At 44.6% G+C, this 24,977-nt stretch overlaps 1 protein-coding gene across 4 annotated transcripts in view; it reads right to left on the bottom strand.

Annotated features, from left to right (window-relative positions):
- The window catches only part of adamts17 (ADAM metallopeptidase with thrombospondin type 1 motif, 17), a 272,173-nt gene that overhangs the window by 192,949 nt on the left and 54,247 nt on the right, over positions 1-24,977 (bottom strand). For all 4 annotated transcript variants that reach the window (XM_065012247.1, XM_065012245.1, XM_065012246.1 and 1 more), the window contains exons 4-6: positions 15,981-16,147; positions 11,775-11,858; positions 10,208-10,365 (exon numbers count right to left, since the gene is read on the bottom strand). In XM_065012247.1, coding sequence (XP_064868319.1) covers positions 10,208-10,365; positions 11,775-11,858; positions 15,981-16,147 — 409 coding nt within the window. The remainder of the gene's footprint in view (positions 1-10,207; positions 10,366-11,774; positions 11,859-15,980; positions 16,148-24,977) is intronic.

Raw genomic sequence — 24,977 nt, forward strand, 5'->3', positions numbered from 1 at the left:
TCCAGGGGAGAGGTACAGACTCAGTGAGCACAGTCTGGCTATAGAGGCACACCTGGCTGCCCAGAGAGGACAGGCTGTGCTCACTCTGCTCCAGGGGAGAGGTACAGACTCAGTGAGCACAGTCTGGCTGTAGAGGCACACCTGGCTGCCCAGAGGGGACAGGCTGCTCACTCTGCTCCAGGGGAGAGGTACAGACTCAGTGAGCACAGTCTGGCTGTAGAGGCACACTTGGCTGCCCAGAGAGGACAGGTTGCTCACTCTGCTCCAGGGGAGAGGTACAGACTCAGTGAGCACAGTCTGGCTATAGAGGCACACCTGGCTGCCCAGATAGGACAGGCTGTTCACTCTGCTCCAGGGGAGAGGTACAGACTCAGTGAGCACAGTCTGGCTATAGAGGCACACCTGGCTGCCCAGAGAGGACAGGCTGCTCACTCTGCTCCAGGGGAGAGGTACAGACTCAGTGAGCACAGTCTGGCTGTAGAGGCACACCTGGCTGCCCAGAGAGGACAGGCTGCTCACTCTGCTCCAGGGGAGAGGTACAGACTCAGTGAGCACAGTCTGGCTGTAGAGGCACACCTGGCTGCCCAGAGAGGACAGGCTGCTCACTCTGCTCCAGGGGAGAGGTACAGACAGAGATGTATTTCCCATTATACTGAGAGGAATACTCAGACCTAAGAGAATCTTTCTTTCCCAAAATTATAATTAAGTACAAAGAATTTATTGTGTGAAAAGCCTCAATGTGCAGTTTGGGCAGCCAAATATGCATCCTCCTGCCATAACCTGAGGACAGACAGTGAAAAGTGCAATGTAATTATTTCACCTTTAAGATAAAGCAAAGCAGTACGACAAAAACAACACATAGATACACATGGGATCATCAAACTTTGTCGTGTGGCCTTCATACCATGTCGTGTGGCCTTCATACCATGTCGTGTGGCCTTCATACCATGTCATGTGGCCTTCATACCATGTCGTGTGGCTTTCATACCATGTCGTGTGGCCTTCATACCATGTCGTGTGGCCTTCATACCATGTCGTGTGGCTGCCATACCATGTCGTGTGGCCTTCATACCATGTCGTGTGGCCTTCATACCATGTCGTGTGGCCTTCATACCATGTCGTGTGGCTACCATACCATGCCGTGTGGCCTTCATACCATGTCGTGTGGCCTTCATACCATGTCGTGTGGCTTTCATACCATGCTATGTGGCTCTCATACCATGTCGTGTGGCCTTCATACCATGTCGTGTGGCTTTCATACCATACTATGTTGCTCTCATACCATGTCGTGTAGCTACCATACCATGTCGTGTGGCTTTCATACCATGCTGTGTGGCTCTCATACCATGTCGTGTGGCTTCCATACCATGTCGTGTGGCTTTCATACCATGTCATGTGGCTTTCATACCATGTCGCGTGGCATTCATACCATGTCGTGTGGCTTTCATACCATGTCGTGTGGCTTCCATACCATGTCGTGTGGCTTTCATACCATGCTATGTGGCTCTCATACCATGTCGTGTGGCTTCCATACCATGTCGTGTGGCTTTCAGACCATGCTATGTGGCTCTCATACCATGTCGTGTGGCTTTCATACCATGTCGTGTGGCTTTCATACCATGTCCTGTGGCTTTCATACCATGCTATGTGGCTCTCATACCATGTTGTGTGGCTTCCATACCATGTCGTGTGGCTTTCATACCATGTCGTGTGGCTTCCATACCATGTCGTGTGGCCTTCATACCATGTCGTGTGGCCTTCATACCATGTCGTGTGGCTTTCATACCATGCTATGTGGCTCTCATACCATGTCGTGTGGCCTTCATACCATGTCGTGTGGCTTTCATACCATGCTATGTGGCTCTCATACCATGTCTGTGGCCTTCATACCATGTCGTGTGGCTTTCATACCATACTATGTGGCTCTCATACCATGTCTGTGTAGCTACCATACCATGTCGTGTGGCTTTCATACCATGCTGTGTGGCTCTCATACCATGTCATGTGGCTTCCATACCATGTCGTGTGGCTTTCATACCATGTCATGTGGCTTTCATACCATGTCGCGTGGCATTCATACCATGTCGTGTGGCTTCCATACCATGTCGTGTGGCTTCCATACCATGTCGTGTGGCTTTCATACCATGCTATGTGGCTCTCATACCATGTCGTGTGGCTTCCATACCATGTCGTGTGGCTTTCAGACCATGCTATGTGGCTCTCATACCATGTCGTGTGGCTTTCATACCATGTCGTGTGGCTTTCATACCATGTCCTGTGGCTTTCATACCATGCTATGTGGCTCTCATACCATGTTGTGTGGCTTCCATACCATGTCGTGTGGCTTTCATACCATGTCGTGTGGCTTCCATACCATGTCGTGTGGCCTTCATACCATGTCGTGTGGCCTTCATACCATGTCGTGTGGCTTTCATACCATGCTATGTGGCTCTCATACCATGTCGTGTGGCCTTCATACCATGTCGTGTGGCTTTCATACCATGCTATGTGGCTCTCATACCATGTCGTGTGGCCTTCATACCATGTCGTGTGGCTTTCATACCATACTATGTGGCTCTCATACCATGTCGTGAGCTACCATACCATGTCGTGTGGCTTTCATACCATGCTGTGTGGCTCTCATACCATGTCATGTGGCTTCCATACCATGTCGTGTGGCTTTCATACCATGTCATGTGGCTTTCATACCATGTCGCGTGGCATTCATACCATGTCGTGTGGCTTCCATACCATGTCGTGTGGCTTCCATACCATGTCGTGTGGCTTTCATACCATGCTATGTGGCTCTCATACCATGTCGTGTGGCTTCCATACCATGTCGTGTGGCTTTCAGACCATGCTATGTGGCTCTCATACCATGTCGTGTGGCTTCCATACCATGTCGTGTGGCTTTCATACCATGCTATGTGGCTCTCATACCATGTCGTGTGGCTTTCATACCATGTCGTGTGGCTTTCATACCATGTCCTGTGGCTTTCATACCATGCTATGTGGCTCTCATACCATGTTGTGTGGCTTCCATACCATGTCGTGTGGCTTTCATACCATGTCGTGTGGCTTCCATACCATGTCGTGTGGCCTTCATACCATGTCGTGTGGCCTTCATACCATGTCGTGTGGCTTTCATACCATGCTATGTGGCTCTCATACCATGTCGTGTGGCCTTCATACCATGTCGTGTGGCTTTCATACCATGCTATGTGGCTCTCATACCATGTCGTGTGGCCTTCATACCATGTCGTGTGGCTTTCATACCATACTATGTGGCTCTCATACCATGTCGTGTAGCTACCATACCATGTCGTGTGGCTTTCATACCATGCTGTGTGGCTCTCATACCATGTCATGTGGCTTCCATACCATGTCGTGTGGCTTTCATACCATGTCATGTGGCTTTCATACCATGTCGCGTGGCATTCATACCATGTCGTGTGGCTTCCATACCATGTCGTGTGGCTTCCATACCATGTCGTGTGGCTTTCATACCATGCTATGTGGCTCTCATACCATGTCGTGTGGCTTCCATACCATGTCGTGTGGCTTTCAGACCATGCTATGTGGCTCTCATACCATGTCGTGTGGCTTCCATACCATGTCGTGTGGCTTCCATACCATGTCGTGTGGCTTTCATACCATGTCGTGTGGCTTTCATACCATGTCGTGTGGCTTTCATACCATGTCCTGTGGCTTTCATACCATGCTATGTGGCTCTCATACCATGTTGTGTGGCTTCCATACCATGTCGTGTGGCTTTCATACCATGTCGTGTGGCTTCCATACCATGTTGTGTGGCTCTCATACCATGACGTGTGGCTTTCATACCATGTCATGTGGCTTTCATACCATGTTGTGTGGCTTTCATACCATGCTATGTGGCTCTCATACCATTTCGTGTGGCTTTCATACCATGTCGTGTGGCTTTCATACCATGTCGTGTGGCTTTCATACCATGTCGTGTGGCTTTCATACCATGCCTTGTGGCTTCCATACCATGTCATGTGGCTTTCATACCATGCCATGTGGCTTTCATACCATGTCATACCATGTCATGTGGCTTTCATACCATGTCATGTGGCTTTCATACCATGTCATGTGGCTTTCATACCATGTCATGTGGCTTTCATACCATGTCATGTGGCTTTCAGACCATGCTATGTGGCTTCTTAATCATGTTGAGACTGGCCTATTACTATTACTTTAATGTATTATTATTATTCTCATTAATATTATTGTTGTCACGGCCTGCTTCCTGGGAAGGAGAGGCGGACCAAAACGCAGTGTGGTTGAAGTTCATGGTTTAATAAGAGACACTTAACATGAACAAACTACAAAACAATAAACGTGAAAACCGAAACAGTCCTAACTGGTGCATAAAACACAAAGACAGGAAACAATCACCCAGAAAATACCCAAAGAATATGGCTGCCTAAATATGGTTCCCAATCAGAGACAACGATAAACACCTGCCTCTGATTGAGAACCACTCTAGGCAACCATAGACTTACCTAGACAACTAAACTGAACACAACCCCATTAATCTAATAAACCCCTAGACAAGACGAACACAATACATCACCCATGTCACACCCTGGCCTAACCAAATGAATAAAGAAAACAAAGATAATTAAGGCCAGGGCGTGACAATTGTTGTAGTTCCTGTTAATGGTATTCCCATTTCCACTACTACTTCTATTACTATTACTTTAATGTATTATCATTATTATTCTCATTAATATTATTGTTGTAGTTCCTGTTAATGGTATTCCCATTTCCACTACTACTTCTATTACTATGACTTTAATGTATTATCATTATTATTCTCATTAATATTATTGTTGTAGTTCCTGTTAATGGTATTCCCATTTCCACTACTACTTCTATTACTATGACTTTAATGTATTATCATTATTATTCTCATTAATATTATTGTTGTAGTTCCTGTTAATGGTATTCCCATTTCCACTACTACTTCTATTACTATGACTTTAATGTATTATCATTATTATTCTCATTAATATTATTGTTGTAGTTCCTGTTAATGGTATTCCCATTTCCACTACTACTTCTATGACTATTATTGATGCCTTATTGCTGTTGGTCCCACAATTTTTCGTTATAGTTTGGACACCTACTCATTTAAGTGTATTTTTTACTATTTTCTACATTTGACTATTTTCTACAAGACATCAAAATCATGAAATAACACATGTGAATCATGTAGTAACCCAAAAAGTGTTAAACAAATCAAAATATATTTTATATTTGAGATTCTTTAAAATAGCCACCCTTTGCCTTGATGACAGGTTTGCACACTCTTGGCATCCTCTCAACCAGCTTCACGAGGTAGACACCTGGAATGCATTTCAATTAGCAGGTGTGCCTTGTTAAAAGTTCATTTGTGGAATTTCTTTTCTTCTTAATGCATTTGAGCCAATCAGTTGTGTTTTGACAAGGGAGAGGTGGTATACAGAACAGAGCTCTATTTGGTAAAAGAACAAGTCCATATTATGGCCAGAACAGCTCAAATAAGCAAAGAGAAACAACAGTCCATCATTACTTTAAAACATAAAGGTCAGTCAATGTGGAAAAGCGCTATGATGAAACTGTCTCTCATGAGGACCGCCACAGGAAACGAAGACCCAGAGTTACCTCTGCTGCAGAGGAAAAGTTCATTAGAGTTAACTGCACGTCAGATTGCAGCCAGTGTTGCCAACTAATTTTCAGGGGAAGTTGCTAGAGGCAGGTCAATTTGTTGCTAAAAGTTGCTAAATACACGTTGTGATGTCATTGCGTGATGACTTAATTACGTAATAACGTAAAACTGCGTCATTAACGTTTCTCAAATTGACTGGCCATCTCGTTGAAAAATATGATTTGACATTTGTTAGTTTCTCTCAAACGTATCCCCAACACTTCCCACAGGAGCAACAGATCAATAGACACCCCACCCAGACCAGCGAGACACCCTCCAAGACCTGCAGGACCCCCCCTGGACCTACACATAGAGGACCCACGGCAAGAGGACCTATATCCAGACCACAGCACCCCCAGACACATCCACACCCTCACCCCAACCAATCAACACCCCCCACGTCAACCATCCCCACACCCCATTTAGGCCCCCTCAGATCAGACCTATGTCACTCCTGCCCACCCCATGCAGCCCACCCCCGCAAAGAGGGCCTCAACATGGAAGTTACACATACGCCCAGGTAGTGAGCGGGCAAACAGGCCCAACCCCCACTCTTACACTCGCCCAAGCCAATGGCATGTACCAGATGCTCAGCAGGCTCTGCTCACACTTACTGGCCTGAGGCCAAAACACGACCAACAACATTGGACACTTTATGGAACAAAAAGCCTTCACTATATCATCCTGGAATATCTAAGGCCTGAGGTCATCTGCCTTTGGCCTAAAGAGCAGGAACCCGGACTTCACCAAAGAAATCGGTAATACAGACATTGTCATCCTGCAAGAAACCTGGTATAGAGGAGACGGACCCACTGGTTGCCCTCTAGGTAACAGAGAGCTGGTAGTCCCATCCACCAAACTACCAGGTGAGAAACAGGGAACCGACTCAGTGGGTATGCTAATTTGGTATAGAGCAGACCTAACTCACTCCATTAAATTAATCAAAACAGGAACATCTTTGGCTAGAAATTCAAAAGGAAATTATCTTTACAGAGAAAAATGTCCTCCTGTGTGCTACCTATATCCCCCCATACTTTAATGAAGACAGCTTCTCCATCCTGGAGGGGGAAATCAATCATTTCCAGGCCCAGGGACATGTACTAGTCTGTGGCGACCTAAATGCCAGAACCGGACAAGAACCTGACACCCTCAGCACACAGGGGGACAAACACCTGCCTGCAGGTGACAGCATTCCCTCCCACATATGCCCCCCTAGGCACAACTATGACAACATAACCAACAAAAATGGGTCACAACTCCTGCAGCTCTGTCCACGCTGGGTATGTACATAGTCAATGGTAGGCTTCGAGGGGACTGCTATGGTAGGTACACCTATAGCTCATCTCTTGGCAGTAGTACTGTAGACTACTTTATTACTGACCTCAACGCTCTGAGTCTCTCAGAGTGTTCACAGTCAGCCCACTGACACCCCTATCAGACCACAGCAAAATCACAGTCTACTTGAACAGAGCAATATTTAATCACGAGGCATCAAAGCCAAAGGAACTGAGTAAAATTAAGAAATTCTATAGATGGAAGGTATGTAGTTTGGAAACCTACCAAAAAACAATTAGGCAACAACAAATTCAATCCCTTCGAGACAATTTCCTGGGTAAAATGTTCCACTGCAATAGTGAAGGTGTAAACTTGACAGTAGAAAGTCTTAACAGTATATTTGACCTCTCAGCTTCCCTATCAAATCAAAAAAATATCAAATAGAAAACCAAAGAAAATAAACAACAATGACAAATGGTTTGATGAAGAATGCAAAAATCTAAGAAAGGAATTGAGAAACCTGTCCAACCAAAAACATAGAGACCTGGAAAACCTGAGTCTACGCCTTCACTATGGTGAATCACTAAAACAATACAGAAATACACTACGGAAAAAGAAGGAACAGCACGTCAGAAATCAGCTCAATGTAATTGAAGAATCCCTAGACTCTAACCACTTCTGGGAAAATTGGAAAACACTAAACAAACAACAACACGAAGAATTATCTATCCAAAATGGAGATGTATGGGTAAACCACTTCCCCAATCTTTTTGGCTCTATAACAAAGAATAAAGAGCAAAAACATATACATGATCAAATACAAATCTTAGAATCAACTATTAAAGACTACCAGAACCCACTGGATTCTCCAATTACCTTGAACGAGTTACAGGACTAAATAAAACTCCAACCCAAAAAGGCCTGTGGTGTTGATGGTATCCTTAATGAAATGATCAAATATACAGACAACAAATTCCAATTGGCTATACTAAAACTCTTTAACATCATCCTTAGCTCTGGCATCTTCCCCAATACTTGGAACCAAGGACTGATCACCCCAATCCACAAAAGTGGAGACAAATTTGACCCCAATAACTACCGTGGAATATGCGTCAACAGTAACCTTGGGAAAATCCTCTGCATTATCATTAACAGCAGACTCGTACATTTCCTCAACGAAAACAATGTACTGAGCAAATGTAAAATTGGCTTTTTACCAAATTACCATACAACAGACCATATATTCACCCTGCACACCCTAATTGACAACCAAACAAACCAAAACAAAGGCAAAGTCTTCTCAAGCTTTGTTGATTTCAAAAAAGCATTCGACTCAATTGAAGGCTTTTGAGGGTCTGCTATACAAATTGATGTCTTGGGGGTAAAACATACGACATTATATAAACCATGTACACAAACAACAAGTGTGCGGTTAAAATTGGCAAAAAACACACACATTTCTTCACACAGGGTCGTGGGGTGAGACAGGGATGCAGCTTAAGCCCCACCCTCTTCAACATATATATCAACGAATTGGCGAGAGCACTAGAAAAGTCTGCAGCACCTGGCCTCATCCTACTAGAATGCGAAGTCAAATGTCTACTGTTTGCTGATGATCTGGTGCTTCTGTCACCAACCAAGGAGGGCCTACAGCAGCACCTAGATTTTCTGCACAGATTCTGTCAGACCTGGGCCCTGACAATAAATCTCAGAACAAAATAATGGTGTTCCAAAAAAGGTCCATTCGCCAGGACCACAAATACAAATTCCATCTAGACACTGTTGCCCTAGAGCACACAAAAAACTATACATACCTTGGCCTAAACATCAGCGCCACAGGTAACTTCCACAAAGCTGTGAACGATCTGAGAGACAAGGCAAGAAGGGTATTCTATGCCATCAAAAGGAACATAAAATTCAACATACCAATTAGGATCTGGCTAAAAATACTTGAATCAGTCATAGAGCCCATTGCCCTTTATGGTTGTGAGGTCTGGGGTCCACTCACCAACCAAGACTTCACAAAATGGGACAAACACCAAATTGAGACTGTGCATGCAGAATTCTGCAAGAATATCCTCCGTGTACAACGTAGAACACCAAATAATGCATGCAGAGCAGAATGTAAGTCGCTCTGGATAAGAGCGTCTGCTAAATGACTTAAATGTAAATGTAATTAGGCGAATACCCACTAATGATCAAAATCCAGAAAAGAGCCGTTAAATTCTATAACCACCTAAAAGGAAGCGATTCCCAAACCTTCCAAAACAAAGCCATCACCTACAGAGAGATGAACCTGGAGAAGAGTGAAGAGTCCCCTAAGCAAGCTGGTCCTGGGGCTCTGTTCACAAACACAAACACACCCCACAGAGCCCCATGACAGCAGCACAATTAGACCCAACCAAATCATGAGAAAACAAAAAGATAATTATTTGACACATTGGAAACAATTAACAAAAAAACAGAGCAAACTAGAATGCTATTTGGCCCTAAACAGAGAGTACACAGCGGCAGAATACCTGGCCACTGTGACTGACCCAAACTTAAGGAAAGCTTTGACTATGTACAGACTTAGTGAGCATAGCCTTGCTATTGAGAAAGAGAAGACAGGTTATGTGCTCACTGCCCACAAAATGGGGTGGAAACTGAGCTGCACTTCCTGCCCTCCTTCCACATGTATGACCATATTAGAGACACATATTTCCCTCAGATTACACAGGCCCACAAAGAAATTGAAAACAAATCAAATTTGAATAAATTCCCATATCTACTGGGTGAAATACCAGTGTGCCATCACAGCAGCAAGCTTTGTGACCTGTCGCCACAAGAAAAGGGCAACCAGTGAAGAACAAACACCTTTGGAAATACAACCAATATTTATGTTTATTTATTTTTCCTTTTGTACTTGAACTATTTGCACCTAATGTGACATTTGAAATGTCTTTATTCTTTTGAACTTTTGTGAGTGTAATGTTTACTGTTCATTTTTTTTATTATTTATTTCACTTTTGTTTGTTATCTATTTCACTTGCTTTGGCCCTTGACTATAAAGCCCATTGAATTGAAATTGAAATGGAGAGAGAGCTGGGGGAGAGAGAGAGAGAGAGAGAGAGAGCAGGGAGAGAGAGCAGGAGACTATATCAGATACACAGTGACAACAGTGCCAGTCCTGGACAGTGACAGTGTGATTGGAAGCGTGACAGTGACATTGACAGTTACCTAGTGACGAGCACGGCCGTGTCCACAGGTGGGATGTCATCCCTGCCCCCGGGCACGTAATTGTTGCCTAAGTAACGGGGGCCGCCGTACTCCTCCCACTGCCACTGACAGAAGCTCTCCAGGGACCTTTCTCCGTGGTGGCCCACTTTCAGCTTGTCCTGTAGAGGAAACAGGGAAGGAAGCAAGACAAGGAGATAATGAGAGGAGATGAGGACATAATCTGTCCAGAGCCCTCTCTCCGTGGTGGCCCATCTTCAGCCTGTCCTGTGGAGAAAACAGAACAGCATCACACACAGGGTCAGGGAAGGAGAAGAGGAAAGGAGACAAGAAACAAGGATACAATAATAGAGGAGAATTGATAGGAGCTCTCCCTCTCTGTGGAAAGAGGAGAAGTGACAAAAGCCCTTGTATTAGGATGAAGTGTCCTCAAGAAAGCTAGCCAAAAGTCTGTTGAGCCTTTTCCAAGCTGATCCTAGAACTGTGCATAAGGGCGACATCGACCGTGTCGCTTTGTTCTGGCACAGAGGTTGGTCGTAGTGACTTTCCTAATGGGACATTATATACAGTACTATTATTGAGGTATAAAGCCCTGCTGAGGATGTAGGGGTGAAGTTCCCCCTAATTGCTGATATTTGATCAATAATTATTTTTCGCCACTAATGATTAAGGTTAGGATTGGGGAGGGGAAGCTGATCCTGGATCTGTACTAAGGGAAACTTAACCCCGGGGCCGTGCTGAGGGAGTTTAGGGAGAGATAGCTATTTACAGATGCTGGACCCAGACACGTTATTGTACTGACTCTTATCAGTACTGCTCTGCCGAGATGCACACACACACACACACACACACACACACACACACACACACACACACACACACACACACACACACTTGACACCAATTTAGAGTGGCTCTCCAGAGCCCTGTTAAAGTAGAGAGACAGACAATAAAATAGGAAGGGGAAAACAGTGGGAAACTCTCTCACACACACACACACACAGACACACACACACATTCCTCCTCTTTTTCTCTCTCTGTATCACTCTCTCTATTTCTCTCACACACACACACACACACACACACACATATTCCTCCTCTTTTTCTCTCTCTGTATCACTCTCTCTGTATCACTCTCTCTATTTCTCTCTCACATACACACACACACACACACACACACACATTCCTCCTCTTTTTCTCTCTCTGTATCACTCTCTCTATTTCTCTCTCTCTCTCTCTCACACACACACACACACACACACACACACACACACACACACACATTCCTCCTCTTTTTCTCTCTCTGTATCACTCTCTCTATTTCTCTCTCACACACGCACACACACACACACACACACACACACACACACACACACACACACACACGCTCACACACACATGCTCATACACACAGAGGACACATTACAAGCCCTGAGGCCAATGATAAAACTAAGTAGAAAACAGTTGGGTGGGCCCTGACTCTTCAACGACTTAGTATGTGTGGGTCAGAAGGATTCCAAAGAGGTCATAGAAGGTCAAAGAAGGTCAAAGGTTAGAGGTCAGAACTTACTGGGCGGTTGTGGAGCAGGACCAGCTTGGTGACCCGTATGTTGATTCTGACGCCCAGACTCTTGCTGTTAAACATGTTGTACACCTGCAAGAGTATCGACCATATCATCATCATCATCATCATCATCATTTAAATCAACAATTAATCAACAATTAACATTACTAACAATCATTTGTGAGTGTACTTCAGTGTTCTTAATGAATCAATAATAACAATAATTTACGAACGTGTAATTCACTGATACACCCAAACTAAAAAGCTGATATGAGTGTTGAAGGTGGTGTAGGCCATACGGCCCTGGTCTAAAGTAGTGCACTAAGTAGGGAATAAGGAGCCATTTGGGACGTACACCAGTGTTTCCTACATGGTGGATGGTTAGTTGCTGATTTATTGCGGGTCAAAGCTGGAATAGGGCTGGCTAACAAACATTGCTTTTGTGCCAATAATCACCCAAGTAATCATTTGAAAAATGGGCTTGGAATCCATCAGAGTCAAGACAATAGAAGACGACCACACTACTTTGTTTGCATCCCAAATGGCACCCTACATAGTTCCCTACTTTTGACCAAAGCCACAGACAGACAGACAGACAGACAGACAGACAGACAGACAGACAGACAGACAGACAGACAGACAGACAGACAGACAGACAGACAGACAGACAAAGACACACAGACAGACAAAGACACACAGAGAGAGAGAGGGAGGGACAGACAGACAGACAGACAGACTCCAACTATCCCTTCTGGAGTCTCTGTACTCTGACTCCCATTCAGTAAAGCTGCTAATCTACTGTGGTAATGAAGTTAATGCAGCAGCAGTTGAGCCTAGAGCAGAACTGGCAAGAAAAGACACACACACACACGCACGCACGCACGCACGCACACACGCACGCACGCACGCACGCACACACACACACACACACACACACACACACACACACACACACACACACACACACACACACACACACACACACACACACACACACACACACACTGCTTTGTTGTCTTTCTAAAAATGACTACAAGGCCAGTAAACAAACAACTATGAAACATAGTAAATGATTATTTAATAGTCATAGTCTCTATGCATTGATCTGAAGACACCAAGGTCCAGTTACTTCACAAGATCGACTGAATTATGATACAATTCTGTGTCTAAATCGCAACCCCAAAACTACACATTAAAATGTGAGATGACAGAAACTTATAAAACAGAATTTAATAATACATAATACATATTGAGACAATGTTACATTTCTGAGACCGAAAACGGTTAAGAGCGTTGGGCCACAATGTTCTGCCCTTGAACAAGGCAGTTATCCCCCCAGTCACAACTGCTCCCCAGGTGCCGATGACGTGGACGTTGATTAAGACAGCCCCCAGCACCTCTCTGGTTGTGTTAAATGCAGTTGTACAACTGACTAGGTATCCCCTTTCCCTTCCCCACACACACCGTCCAAATCAGTCTCTCTCAGCTCAGAAGATCTTTCAAAATGACTTCAAAAGGAGATGACACAGAGAACTGTGTCTGTGACTGTAAAATAACAAAGTAGATTATCTCTCAAACCAGCAGACCGGCCAAACACACCAGGAGTGCATCCAAAATGGCACCCTATTCCACAGGAGGCTGTTGAGGGGAGGACGGCTCATAATGTTTGACCTGTTTGATGCCATTTCTATGAGCACGTCCTCCCCCATTAGGTGCAACCGGCTGCCTGTGTACAGTCCCCAAGTAGTGCACTACTTCCCTTTGGGCCCTGGTCACTACATAGGGAACAGGGTTCGATTTGGAACTCCAGGTCACAGTTACAGCAAAACTAAAGGCCTCAAGGGAATTCTGGCAGTGACTGAAGTTACCAGACTCTTTTCAAGAAATCCTTTACCAGGATATTTCCAGTTCTTCTCAGGTTTTTACCAAACACAACCTCACCTGTTATCAACAAACTCACTAGTTATCAAACACAACTCACTAGTTATCAAACACAACTCACTAGTTCTCACCAAGTAACCCCTTAATTGGTTATGGGGTCAATTGGAAAAAGCACCTTCAATCCACACAGATCTTCTAGTGTATTATAGTGCTTCCTCCACTTGATATGTTCTACACAAATTCCTGCTCATTTGGTTTTGAGGCTGTTTCCCTTTCTTTATGTACAGTACATGTGACTTAAAAGAGATGGCCCCTAACTATCATCTGAAAAATACTGCCTTGGAATATACATTGTAATCAAAATAAAATGTATTTTGGTGTATCTTATATGATTAACCTGGAGGTATTTCTACAGAGTACTGTGAAGGTATAACCAGGGTGGATGCCTGCCCCCCCATCTCTCTCTTTTCTCCCCCTGGCGCTCTCTCTTCCCTCATGCCTATCCCTGTCTCTCCTGCCCAGACCTTGGCTGGCTGTACTGCTGTGTTGATCTCTATCCAACAGCTCTGCCTCGGAGCGTTGTTTAAGCAGTAGGCTTATCCCCCTCTCCCTCCCTCTTTTTCCCTCCCTCCTTCCCTCCTGTCTTTCCTTCTGTCTCTCTGCTCTCTCGCCATTCTTCCTTCACTAATGCCTTTTCCCCTCTCTCGCTCTCCCTCTCTCCTCTTCCCCTCTTTCGCTCTCCCTCTCCCTCCCTCCTCTTCCCCTCCCTCTCCCTCCCTCTCTTCCCCTCCTCCCTCTCCCTCCCTCCTCCTCCCTCCCTTCTCTCTCTCTCTCTGTCTCCCTCTCCCTCTCCTACATTTCTCCCCTCTCTCTCTGTCTCCCTCTCCCTCCCTCCTCTTCCCCCTCTCTCTCTCCCTCCCCTTCCCCCTCTCTCTCTCCCTCCCTCTCTCTCTACCTCCCTCCTTTTCCCCCTCTCTCTCACTCTCTGTCTCCCTCTCCCTCCCTCCTCTTTCCCCCTCTCTCTGTCTCCCTTTCCCTCCCTCCTCTCCCCCCCTCTCTCTCTCTCTGTCTCCCTCTCTCTCCCTCCCCTTCCCCCTCTCTCTCTCCCTCCCTCTCTCTCTACCTCCCTCCTTTTCCCCCTCTCTCTCACTCTCTGTCTCCCTCTCCCTCCCTCCTCTTTCCCCCTCTCTCTGTCTCCCTTTCCCTCCCTCCTCTCCCCCTCTCTCTCTCTCTGTCTCCCTCTCCCTCCCTCCTCTTCCCCTCTCTCTCTCTTTCTCCCTCTCCCTCCCTCCTTTCCCCCTCTTTCTCTGTCTCCCTCTTCCTCCCTCCTCTTCCCCCTTCTCTCTCTCCCTCTTCCTCCTTCATCTCCCCCTCTCTCTCTCTCTCTGTCTCCCTATCCCTCCCTCCTCTTCCTCTTCCCCCTCTCTCTCTCTCTCTCCCTTTCTCTCTCTCCCTCTTCCTCCTTCATCTTCCCCCCTCTCTCTCTCTCTCTCTCTCTGTCTCCCTCTCCCTCCTCTTCCCCCTTGGCTCTTGCCTACCACTCTCACATTCCCTCTCCCCTCCCCTCCCCTCTGGTTTCTTGCTCTCCTGCCCAAGTCACTGTTGGGCTCTGTATCTAACTGCTCTGCCCTGTGAGCAGCAGGTTGAATCAGTTGGCTGTTCAGGGAGTTTTAATGAGAAACTGAAAGGGTGAGAAACAGAGGCTGAGTCCCAAAGGGAACCCTATTCCCTACATAGTGCACCACTTTTTATCAGGGCCTGTAGGTCACAAGTCAACGGTAGTGTACTATGTAGGGAATAGGGTGCTATTTTGGATGCATGTAGAAAAACAGCGTTACAGTTCTCTGGTACTGGCCGGTCTCTCTCAGAGCTAAACCAGCTAGCACAAAGCCAAGAGAAACATGGGAGGTGGCATTGTCAAAACGAAGCTTGTTAACGTGTCTTTAACCTTTCAAACATGGTAGTGAGCCGCTCAACAGCGTGTGTACAACTCAGAGACTTAATTAGACCTAAAATCCACAAAAGTCCCCACAAGGACAGTAAAACAAGGAAAATTCTCCCTCGTGGACTTATCATTTCCAACGTCCCCATGAGGACAAAGGCTATTTTAACCTTAGGGGTTAGCTTTAGGGTTAAGGTTACAATTCTGGTTAGGGTTAGGGGTTAGTGGTTAAGTTTAGGGTTAGGGTTAGGGTTAAGATTAGGAATATGGTAAGGGGTAGGTTTTTGAATGGAAATCAATTTTAGGTCCCCACGACAACAGAATAACATAACATGTGTGTGTGCGTGTATTCATTTATCCATGTATATGAGCGTGTCAAGCATCCTTACCATGTTCATGACGGTGAGCAGGAATCTCTGCGCGGCCTCTGCCCCGTGGTACTGCACCATGTCTGAGTCTGCCACCACCACCGTCTCTACCGTATACAACCCATTCAGATGGATGGTGTTCCTCCTTCTACGGCCCTCCTCCACTCCCTTCTGCCTCTTCTTCCTCACTAGCACAGGGGACAGAGACACACAAAGATTCATTATTATTTGCTGTTCCACCATAGCCTGGTCACAGATCACACCAAACCACTAGGAGTTTGCAAGACAACACAACAGATGTGGTCCCAGGCTAGGTTTATTAAATCAGATCTAATTTGATTTGTCACATACACATGGTTAACAGATGTTAATGTGAGTGTAGCGAAATGCTTGTGCTTCTAGTCCCGACAATGCGGTAATAACCAACGAATAATCTAACCTAACAATTTCACAACTACTACCTTATACACAAGTGTAAAGGGATGAAGAATATGTACATAAAGATATATGAATGAGTGATGGTACAGAACGGCATAGGCAAGATGCAGTAGATGGTATCGAGTACAGTATATACATATGAGATGAGTAATGTAGGGTATGTAAACATTATATTAAGTGGCATTGTTTAAAGTGGCTAGTGAGACATTTTTTACATCAATTTTTCCATTATTAAAGTGGCTGGAGTTGAGTCAGTATGTTGGCAGCAGCCACTCAATGTTAGTGGTGGCTGTTTAACAGTCTGATGGCCTTGAGATAGAAGCTGTTTTTCAGTCTCTGGATGATAGCGGGGTGAACAAGCAGTGGCTCGGGTGGTTGTTGTCCTTGATAATCTTTATGGCCTTCCTGTGACATCGGGTGGTGTAGGTGTGCCCCCGGTGATGCGTTGTGCAGACCTCACTACCCTCTGGAGAGCCTTACGGTTGTGGGCGGAGCAGTTGCTGTACCAGGCGGTGATACAGCCCGACAGGATGCTCTCGATTGTGCATCTGTAAAAGTTTGTGAGTGTTTTTGGTGACAAGCCGAATTTCTTCAGCCTCCTGAGGTTGAAGAGGCGCTGCTGCGCCTTCTTCACCACGCTGTCTGTGTGAGTGGACCAATTCAGTTTGTCCGTGATGTGTACGCCGAGGAACTTAAAACTTACTACCTTCTCCACTACTGTCCGGTCGATGTGGATAGGGGGGTGCTCCCTCTGCTGTTTCCGAAAGTCCACGATCATCTCCTTTGTTTTGTTGACGTTGAGTGTGAAGTTATTTTCCTGACACCACACTCCGAGGGCCCTCACCTCCTCCCTGTAGGCCGTCTCGTCGTTGTTGGTAATCAAGTCTACCACTGTAGTGTCGTCTGCAAACTTGATGATTGAGTTGGAGGCGTGCATGGCCACGCAGTCGTGGGTGAATAGGGAATACAGGAGAGGGCTCAGAATGCACCCTTGTGGGGCCCCAGTGTTGAGGATCAGCGGGGTGGAGATGTTGTTACCTACCCTCACCACCTGGGGGCGGCCCGTCAGGAAGTCCAGGACCCAGTTGCACAGGGCGGGGTCGAGACCCAGGGTCTCGAGCTTGATGACGAGATTGGAGGGTACTATGGTGTTAAATGATGAGCTGTAGTCGATGAACAGCATTCTCACATAGGTATTCCTCTTGTCCAGATGGGTTAGGGCAGTGTGCAGTGTGGTTGCGATTGCGATTGCGTCGTCTGTGGACCTATTGGGGCGGTAAGCAAATTGGAGTGGGTCTAGAGTGTCAGGTAGGGTGGAGGTGATATGGTCCTTGACTAGTCTCTCAAAGCACTTCATGATGACGGAAGTGAGTGCTACAGGGTGGTAGTCATTTAGCTCAGTTACCTTAGCTTTCTTGGGAATAGGAACAATGGTGGCCCTCTTGAAGCATGTGGGAACAGCAGACTGGGATAAGGATTGATTGAATATGTCCGTAAACATACCAGCCAGCTGGTCTGCGCATGCCCTGAGGACGCGGCTGGGGATGCCGTCTGGGCCTGCAGCCTTGCGAGAGTTAACACATTTAAATGTTTTACTCAAGTTGGCTACAGTGAAGGAGAGTCCGCAGGTTTTGGTAGCGGGCCGTGTCAGTGGCACTGTATTGTCCTCAAAGCGAGCAAAGAAGTTGTTTAGTCTGACTGGGAGCAAGACATCCTGGTCCGCGACGGGGCTGGTTTTCTTCTTGTAATCTGTGATTGACTGTAGACCCTGCCACATACCTCTTGTGTCTGAGCCGTTGAATTGCGACTCTACTTTGTCTCTATACTGATGGTTAGCTTGTTTGATTACATTTACATTTACATTTAAGTCATTTAGCAGACGCTCTTATCCAGAGCGACTTACAAATTGGTGCTTTCACCTTATGACATCCAGTGGAACAGCCACTTTACAATAGTGCATCTAAATCTTTTAAGGGGGGGGGGGTGAGAAGGATTACTTTATCCTATCCTAGGTATTCCTTAATTAACTAGTTGCTCCTACCCTCTACTTTTTTGAACATTTTGTTAAAAATCGCGCAACATTTCAGCGCCCTGCTACTCATGCCAGGAATATAGTACGTTCATATGGTTAGAATGTGTGGATAGGAAACCCTCGGACGTTTTTAAAACTGGTTAAATCACGACTGTGGCTATAATATAACGTGCGTTACATCGGAAAGCGCAGGAAAACCTGATCACAGAAAATGGAAATAAATATCCTTGCGCCACTTCCAGCAATTGTTAACAGTGAGCCGAATTAGATAAGACCGAGCATTCAACTCCCACAGCATCCCCATGTTGTCTAGAGTCTTGTGAATTGAATCATCTTTGATTCTTGGTTGAACCGAAACAGGGGCACCACTTACCTCCGGTCTCCGCCCAGATCATTCCGGAAGAGCTCTCTCGTGAAATTTTTTCCAAGACGACAGCTAATGATTTTTACATCGCCTACGGATGATTTTTATCGCTTATTAACGTTTACTAATACCTAAAGTAGCATTACAAACGTATTTCGAAGTGTTTTGTGAAAGTTTATCGTCTACTTTTTGAATTTTAAAAATGACGTTACGTTGTGAAATCGCTGTTTTTTTGTTTATCACACAGTCTACATATAACGATATCTTGGCTTTATATGGCCCGATTTAATCGAAATAAAGACCCAATAGTGTTTATGGGACATCTAGGAGTGCCAACAAAGAAGATGGTGAAAGGTAATGACTGTTTTCTATTTTATTGTGCGGTTTGTGTAACGCCGAAATGCTAATTATTTTGTTTACGTCCCCTGCTGTGCTTTTGTGTTGTAGTGTATTGGTGCATGCTATCAGATAATAGCTTCTCATGCTGTCGCCGAAAAGCATTTTAAAAATCTGACTTGTTGCCTGGATTCACAACGAGTGTAGCTTTAATTTGATACCCTGCATGTGTATTTTAATGAACTTTTGAGTTTTAACTAATACTATTAGCATTTAGCGTAGCGCATTTGCATTTCCAGAGCTCTAGTTGGGACGCAAGCGTCCCAAGTAGAAGCAAGAGGTTAAAGAGGTGGGGTCTCCTACCTTGCGGAGGGAATAGCTACACTGTTTGTATTCTGTCATGTTTCCTGTCACCTTGCCCTGATTAAAAGCAGTGGTTCGCACTTTCAGTTTCGAGCGAATGCTGCCATCAATCCACGGTTTCTGGTTTGGGAATGTTGTAATTGTTGCTTTGGGTACGACATCGCCGATGCACTTGCTAATAAACTCGCTCACCGAATCAGTGTATTTGTCAATGTTGTTGTTTGACGCAATGCGGAACATATCCCAGTCCACGTGATCGAAGCAATCTTGAAGCGTGGATACAGATTGGTCAGACCAGCGTTGAACAGACCTGAGTGCGGGAGCTTCCTGTGTTATTCTCTGTCTATAGGCAGGGAGCAACAAAATGGGGTCGTGGTCAGCTTTTCCGAAAGGAGGGAGGGGGGGGGCCTTATATGCGTCGCGGAAGTTAGAATAACAATGATCCAGGGTTTTACCAGCCCTGGTAGCACAATCGATATGCTGATAGAATTTAGGGAGTCTTGTTTTCAGGTTAGCCTTGTTAAAATCCCCAGCTACAATGAATGCAGCCTCAGGATATGTGGTTTCCAGTTTACATAGAGTCAAATGAAGTTCGTTCAGGGCCATCGATGTGTCTGCTTGGGGAGGAATATATGCGGCTGTGATTATAATCGAAGAGAATTCTCTTGGTAGATAATGCAGTTGACATTTGATTGTGAGGAATGCTAACTGCATCTTAATAAGACAACACAACAGATGTGGTCCCAGGCTAGGTTTACTGCATCTTAACAAGACAACACAACAGATGTGGTCCCAGGCTAAGCTTACTGCATCTTAACAAGACACCACAACAGATGTGGTACCAGGCTAGGCTTACTGCATCTTAACAAGGCAACACAACAGATGTGGTACCAGGCTAGGCTTACTACATCTTAACAAGAAAACACAACAAATGTGGCCCCAGGCTAGGTTTACTACATCTTAACAAGACAACACAGCAGATGTGGTCCCAGGCTAGGTTTACAGCATCTTTTAACAAGACAACACAACAGATGTGGTCCCAGGCTAGGTTTACAGCATCTTAACAAGAAAACACAACAAATGTGGTCCCAGGCTAGGTTTACTACATCTTAACAAGACAACACAGCAGATGTGGTCCCAGGCTAGGTTTACAGCATCTTAACAAGACAACACAGCAGATGTGGTCCCAGGCTAGGTTTACAGCATCTTAACAAGACAACACAGCAGATGTGGTCCCAGGCTAGGTTTACTGCATCTTAACAAGACAACACAACAGATGTGGTCCCAGGCTAGGTTTACAGCATCTTAACAAGACAACACAGCAGATGTGGTCCCAGGCTAGGTTTACAGCATCTTAACAAGACAACACAACAGATGTGGTCCCAGGCTAGGTTTACAGCATCTTAACATGACAACACAAAAGATGTGGTCCCAGGCTAGGTTTACAGCATCTTTTAACAAGACAACACAACAGATGTGGTCCCAGGCTAGGTTTACAGCATCTTAACAAGAAAACACAACAAATGTGGTCCCAGGCTAGGTTTACTACATCTTAACAAGACAACACAGCAGATGTGGTCCCAGGCTAGGTTTACAGCATCTTAACAAGACAACACAGCAGATGTGGTCCCAGGCTAGGTTTACAGCATCTTAACAAGACAACACAGCAGATGTGGTCCCAGGCTAGGTTTACTGCATCTTAACAAGACAACACAACAGATGTGGTCCCAGGCTAGGTTTACAGCATCTTAACAAGACAACACAACAGATGTGGTCCCAGGCTAGGTTTACTGCATCTTAACAAGACAACACAACAGATGTGGTCCCAGGCTAGGTTTACAGCATCTTAACAAGACAACACAGCAGATGTGGTCCCAGGCTAGGTTTACAGCATCTTAACAAGACAACACAACAGATGTGGTCCCAGGCTAGGTTTACAGCATCTTAACATGACAACACAAAAGATGTGGTCCCAGGCTAGGTTTACAGCATCTTAACAAGACAACACAACAGATGTGGTCCCAGGCTAGGTTTACAGCATCTTAACAAGACAACACAACAGATGTGATCCCAGGCTAGGGTTACTGCATCTTAACAAGACAACACAGCAGATGTGGTACCAGGCTAGGTTTACAGCATCTTAACAAGACAACACAACAGATGTGGTACCAGGCTAGGCTTACTGCATCTTAACAAGAAAACACAACAAATGTGGCCCCAGGCTAGGTTTACTACATCTTAACAAGACAACACAGCAGATGTGGTCCCAGGCTAGGTTTACAGCATCTTTTAACAAGACAACACAACAGATGTGGTCCCAGGCTAGGTTTACAGCATCTTAACAAGAAAACACAACAAATGTGGTCCCAGGCTAGGTTTACTACATCTTAACAAGACAACACAGCAGATGTGGTCCCAGGCTAGGTTTACAGCATCTTAACAAGACAACACAGCAGATGTGGTCCCAGGCTAGGTTTACAGCATCTTAACAAGACAACACAACAGATGTGGTCCCAGGCTAGGTTTACAGCATCTTAACAAGACAACACAACAGATGTGGTCCCAGGCTAGGTTTACAGCATCTTAACAAGACAACACAACAGATGTGGTCCCAGGCTAGGTTTACAGCATCTTAACAAGACAACACAACAGATGTGGTCCCAGGCTAGGTTTACAGCATCTTAACAAGACAGCACAACAGATGTGGTCCCAGGCTAGGTTTACAGCATCTTAACATGACAACACAACAGATGTGGTCCCAGGCTAGGTTTACAGCATCTTAACAAGACAACACAACAGATGTGGTCCCAGGCTAGGTTTACAGCATCTTAACAAGCCAAGCTGACAGGGACAAGAACAGAGACAATGCCAGCTACAGTAGACATTCCATTATACAGTCGTTGAGCTAAAGAATCCCTTATAGATACTTTAATTTGGGCATGACAGAGCATCTATTCATTTTGGGTTATAAAATGCTTAATAAGTTAGCGGTTGGTAACAGTAGCAAGGTAAATAAAACCAGTGTGAAGCACTTCTCTCCATGACTGGAAACACATAAGAAAACACATTTTGTCATTTTGTGATTTGGGTGAACTAACCCTTTAAGTAAAGATGGATGACAGACTGACAGATAAAGAGACGGACAGACGAAAAATATGTTCATTCTGTATGAGACGCCACGAAGTTTCTCTCTCAAACAAACACTTGTCACTACTTCTCTTTATTTCTTCTCTCCCTCTGCTTTAACTTACCCAGTCCTCTGGAAGAGACCACCACCACATACTCTATGACCAGGAGTTATATTAGGCCTAATCATATTAAATGAAATAGTTTCAGTACTCTGACCAATGTTATGAGAACAAGGCCGGGGTTGGTCCATTCGCTAAGTCATTCCAGACTCAATGAACTCCAATGTCTTCCATTGGAAAGAAAAGGCACAGCTAGTTTACGTAAGAGTGGTGAAATAAACTATGGTAAAACCACTGCAGCAACAACAGGACTTCATGGGCCACATTAAAGGGGCAATCTGCAGTTCAAAGAACATGAAAGTAGTCAATCAAATCAAATTATATTTGTCATATACACATGTTTAGCAGATGTTATTGCGGGTGTAGTGAAATGCTTGTGTTTCTAGCTCCAACAGTGCAGTAATATCTAACAATTCACAACAATACCTACAATACACACAACCTAAAGTAAAATAGTGGAATTAAGGAATATATAAATATTAGGATGGGCAATGTCAGAGTGGCATTGACTAAAATACAGTAGAATAGAATACAGTATATATATATATATATATATATATATATATATATATATATATATATATATATGAGTAAAGCAAAAATATGTGAACATGATTAAAGTCACTGATTTGGTTAACAGCTGAGGGACAGGGCTGGAGAAATGTAACCATCATCAAATTCATAGACAGAGGTATGGATGCAAGGACTGACCACCCAGGAGATAAAAGTATAGGTTTTCCTATGTTTTTCCTATGTTTTTCCTATGTTTTGAGGCTATACAGTATTTGTTTACAATTACATGATTCCAATGGAGCAAAACAAGCTTATATTTTGGGTTATGATGAGGTACAACAGTTGAACTAAGCTTATAAAACATTTATAAGATATATTCTTAAAAAATGTATGAATATGTTAAATTGTAAAAGACTTAAGTTCCCCTTTAAGGAGGACTCGCTGCACACACTAGCTTCGGTTCTCATCAGAGATGCATGGTTAACTAAAGCCTTTGTGTTGTAACACCACCTCTAGCAAAACTGTGTGAGAGACCTTAGTAACAACAGATTGGGTAACACTACCATAAAGCCAAAAGTCATAACGCATTATGATGAGATAATGCATTATAATGCGGTTAATGCATTATGATGTGGTTATAATGTATTATGATGCGGTTAATGCATTATGATGCGGTTAATGCATTATGATGTGGTTATACTGTATTATGATGTGGTTAATGCATTATGATGTGGTTATAATGCATTATGATGTGGTTATAATGTATTATTATGCGGTTAATGCATTATGATGTGGTTATAATGCATTATGATGTGGTTAATGCAATATGATTGGGTTATAATGTAATATGATGTGGTTATAATGCATTATGAGGTGGCCAATGCATTATGATGTGGTTATAATGCATCATGACGTGGTTAATGCATTATGATGTGGTTACAATGCATTATAATGTGGTTAATGCATTACGATGTGGTTATAATGCATTATAATGTGGTTATAATGCATAATGATCTGGTTATAATGCATTATAAAGCATGGGTGATCTTCTTATAAAGTCTTATTATCAACTTTCCCTCGATCCTGACTTGTCTCCCAGTCCCCGCCGCTGAAAAAACATCCCCACAGCATGATGCTGCCACCCCCATGTTTCACTGTAGGGATGGTGCCAGGTTTCCTCCAGACGTGACGCTTAGCATTGAGGCCAAAAAAGTTCAACCTCATTTTCATCAGACCAGAGAATCTTGTTTCTCATGGTCTGAGAGTCTTTAGGTGCCTTTTGGTCAACTCCAAGCGGGCTGTCATGTGCCTTTTACTAAGGAGTGGCTTCCATCTGGCCACTCAACCATAAAGGCCTGATTGGTTGCGTGCTGCAGAGATGGATATCCTTCTGGAAGGTTCTCCCATCTCCACAGAGGAACTCTGGAGCTCTGTCAGAGAGACCACCGGGTTCTTGGTCACCTCCCTGACCTAGGCTCTTCTCCCCCGATTGCTCAGTTTGGCCGGGCGGCCAGTTACATTTACATTACATTTAAGTCATTTAGCAGACGCTCTTATCCAGAGCGACTTACAAATTGGTGCATTCACCTTATGACATCCAGTGGAGCAGCCACTTTACAATAGTGCATCTAAATCTTTTAAGGGGGGTGAGAAGGATTACTTTATCCTATCCTAGGTATTCCTTAAAGAGGTGGGGTTTCAGGTGTCTCCGGAATGTTCCAGTT

Source organism: Oncorhynchus nerka, linkage group LG27 (assembly GCF_034236695.1).
Source record: "Oncorhynchus nerka isolate Pitt River linkage group LG27, Oner_Uvic_2.0, whole genome shotgun sequence".
Taxonomy (NCBI): Eukaryota; Metazoa; Chordata; class Actinopteri; order Salmoniformes; family Salmonidae; genus Oncorhynchus; species Oncorhynchus nerka.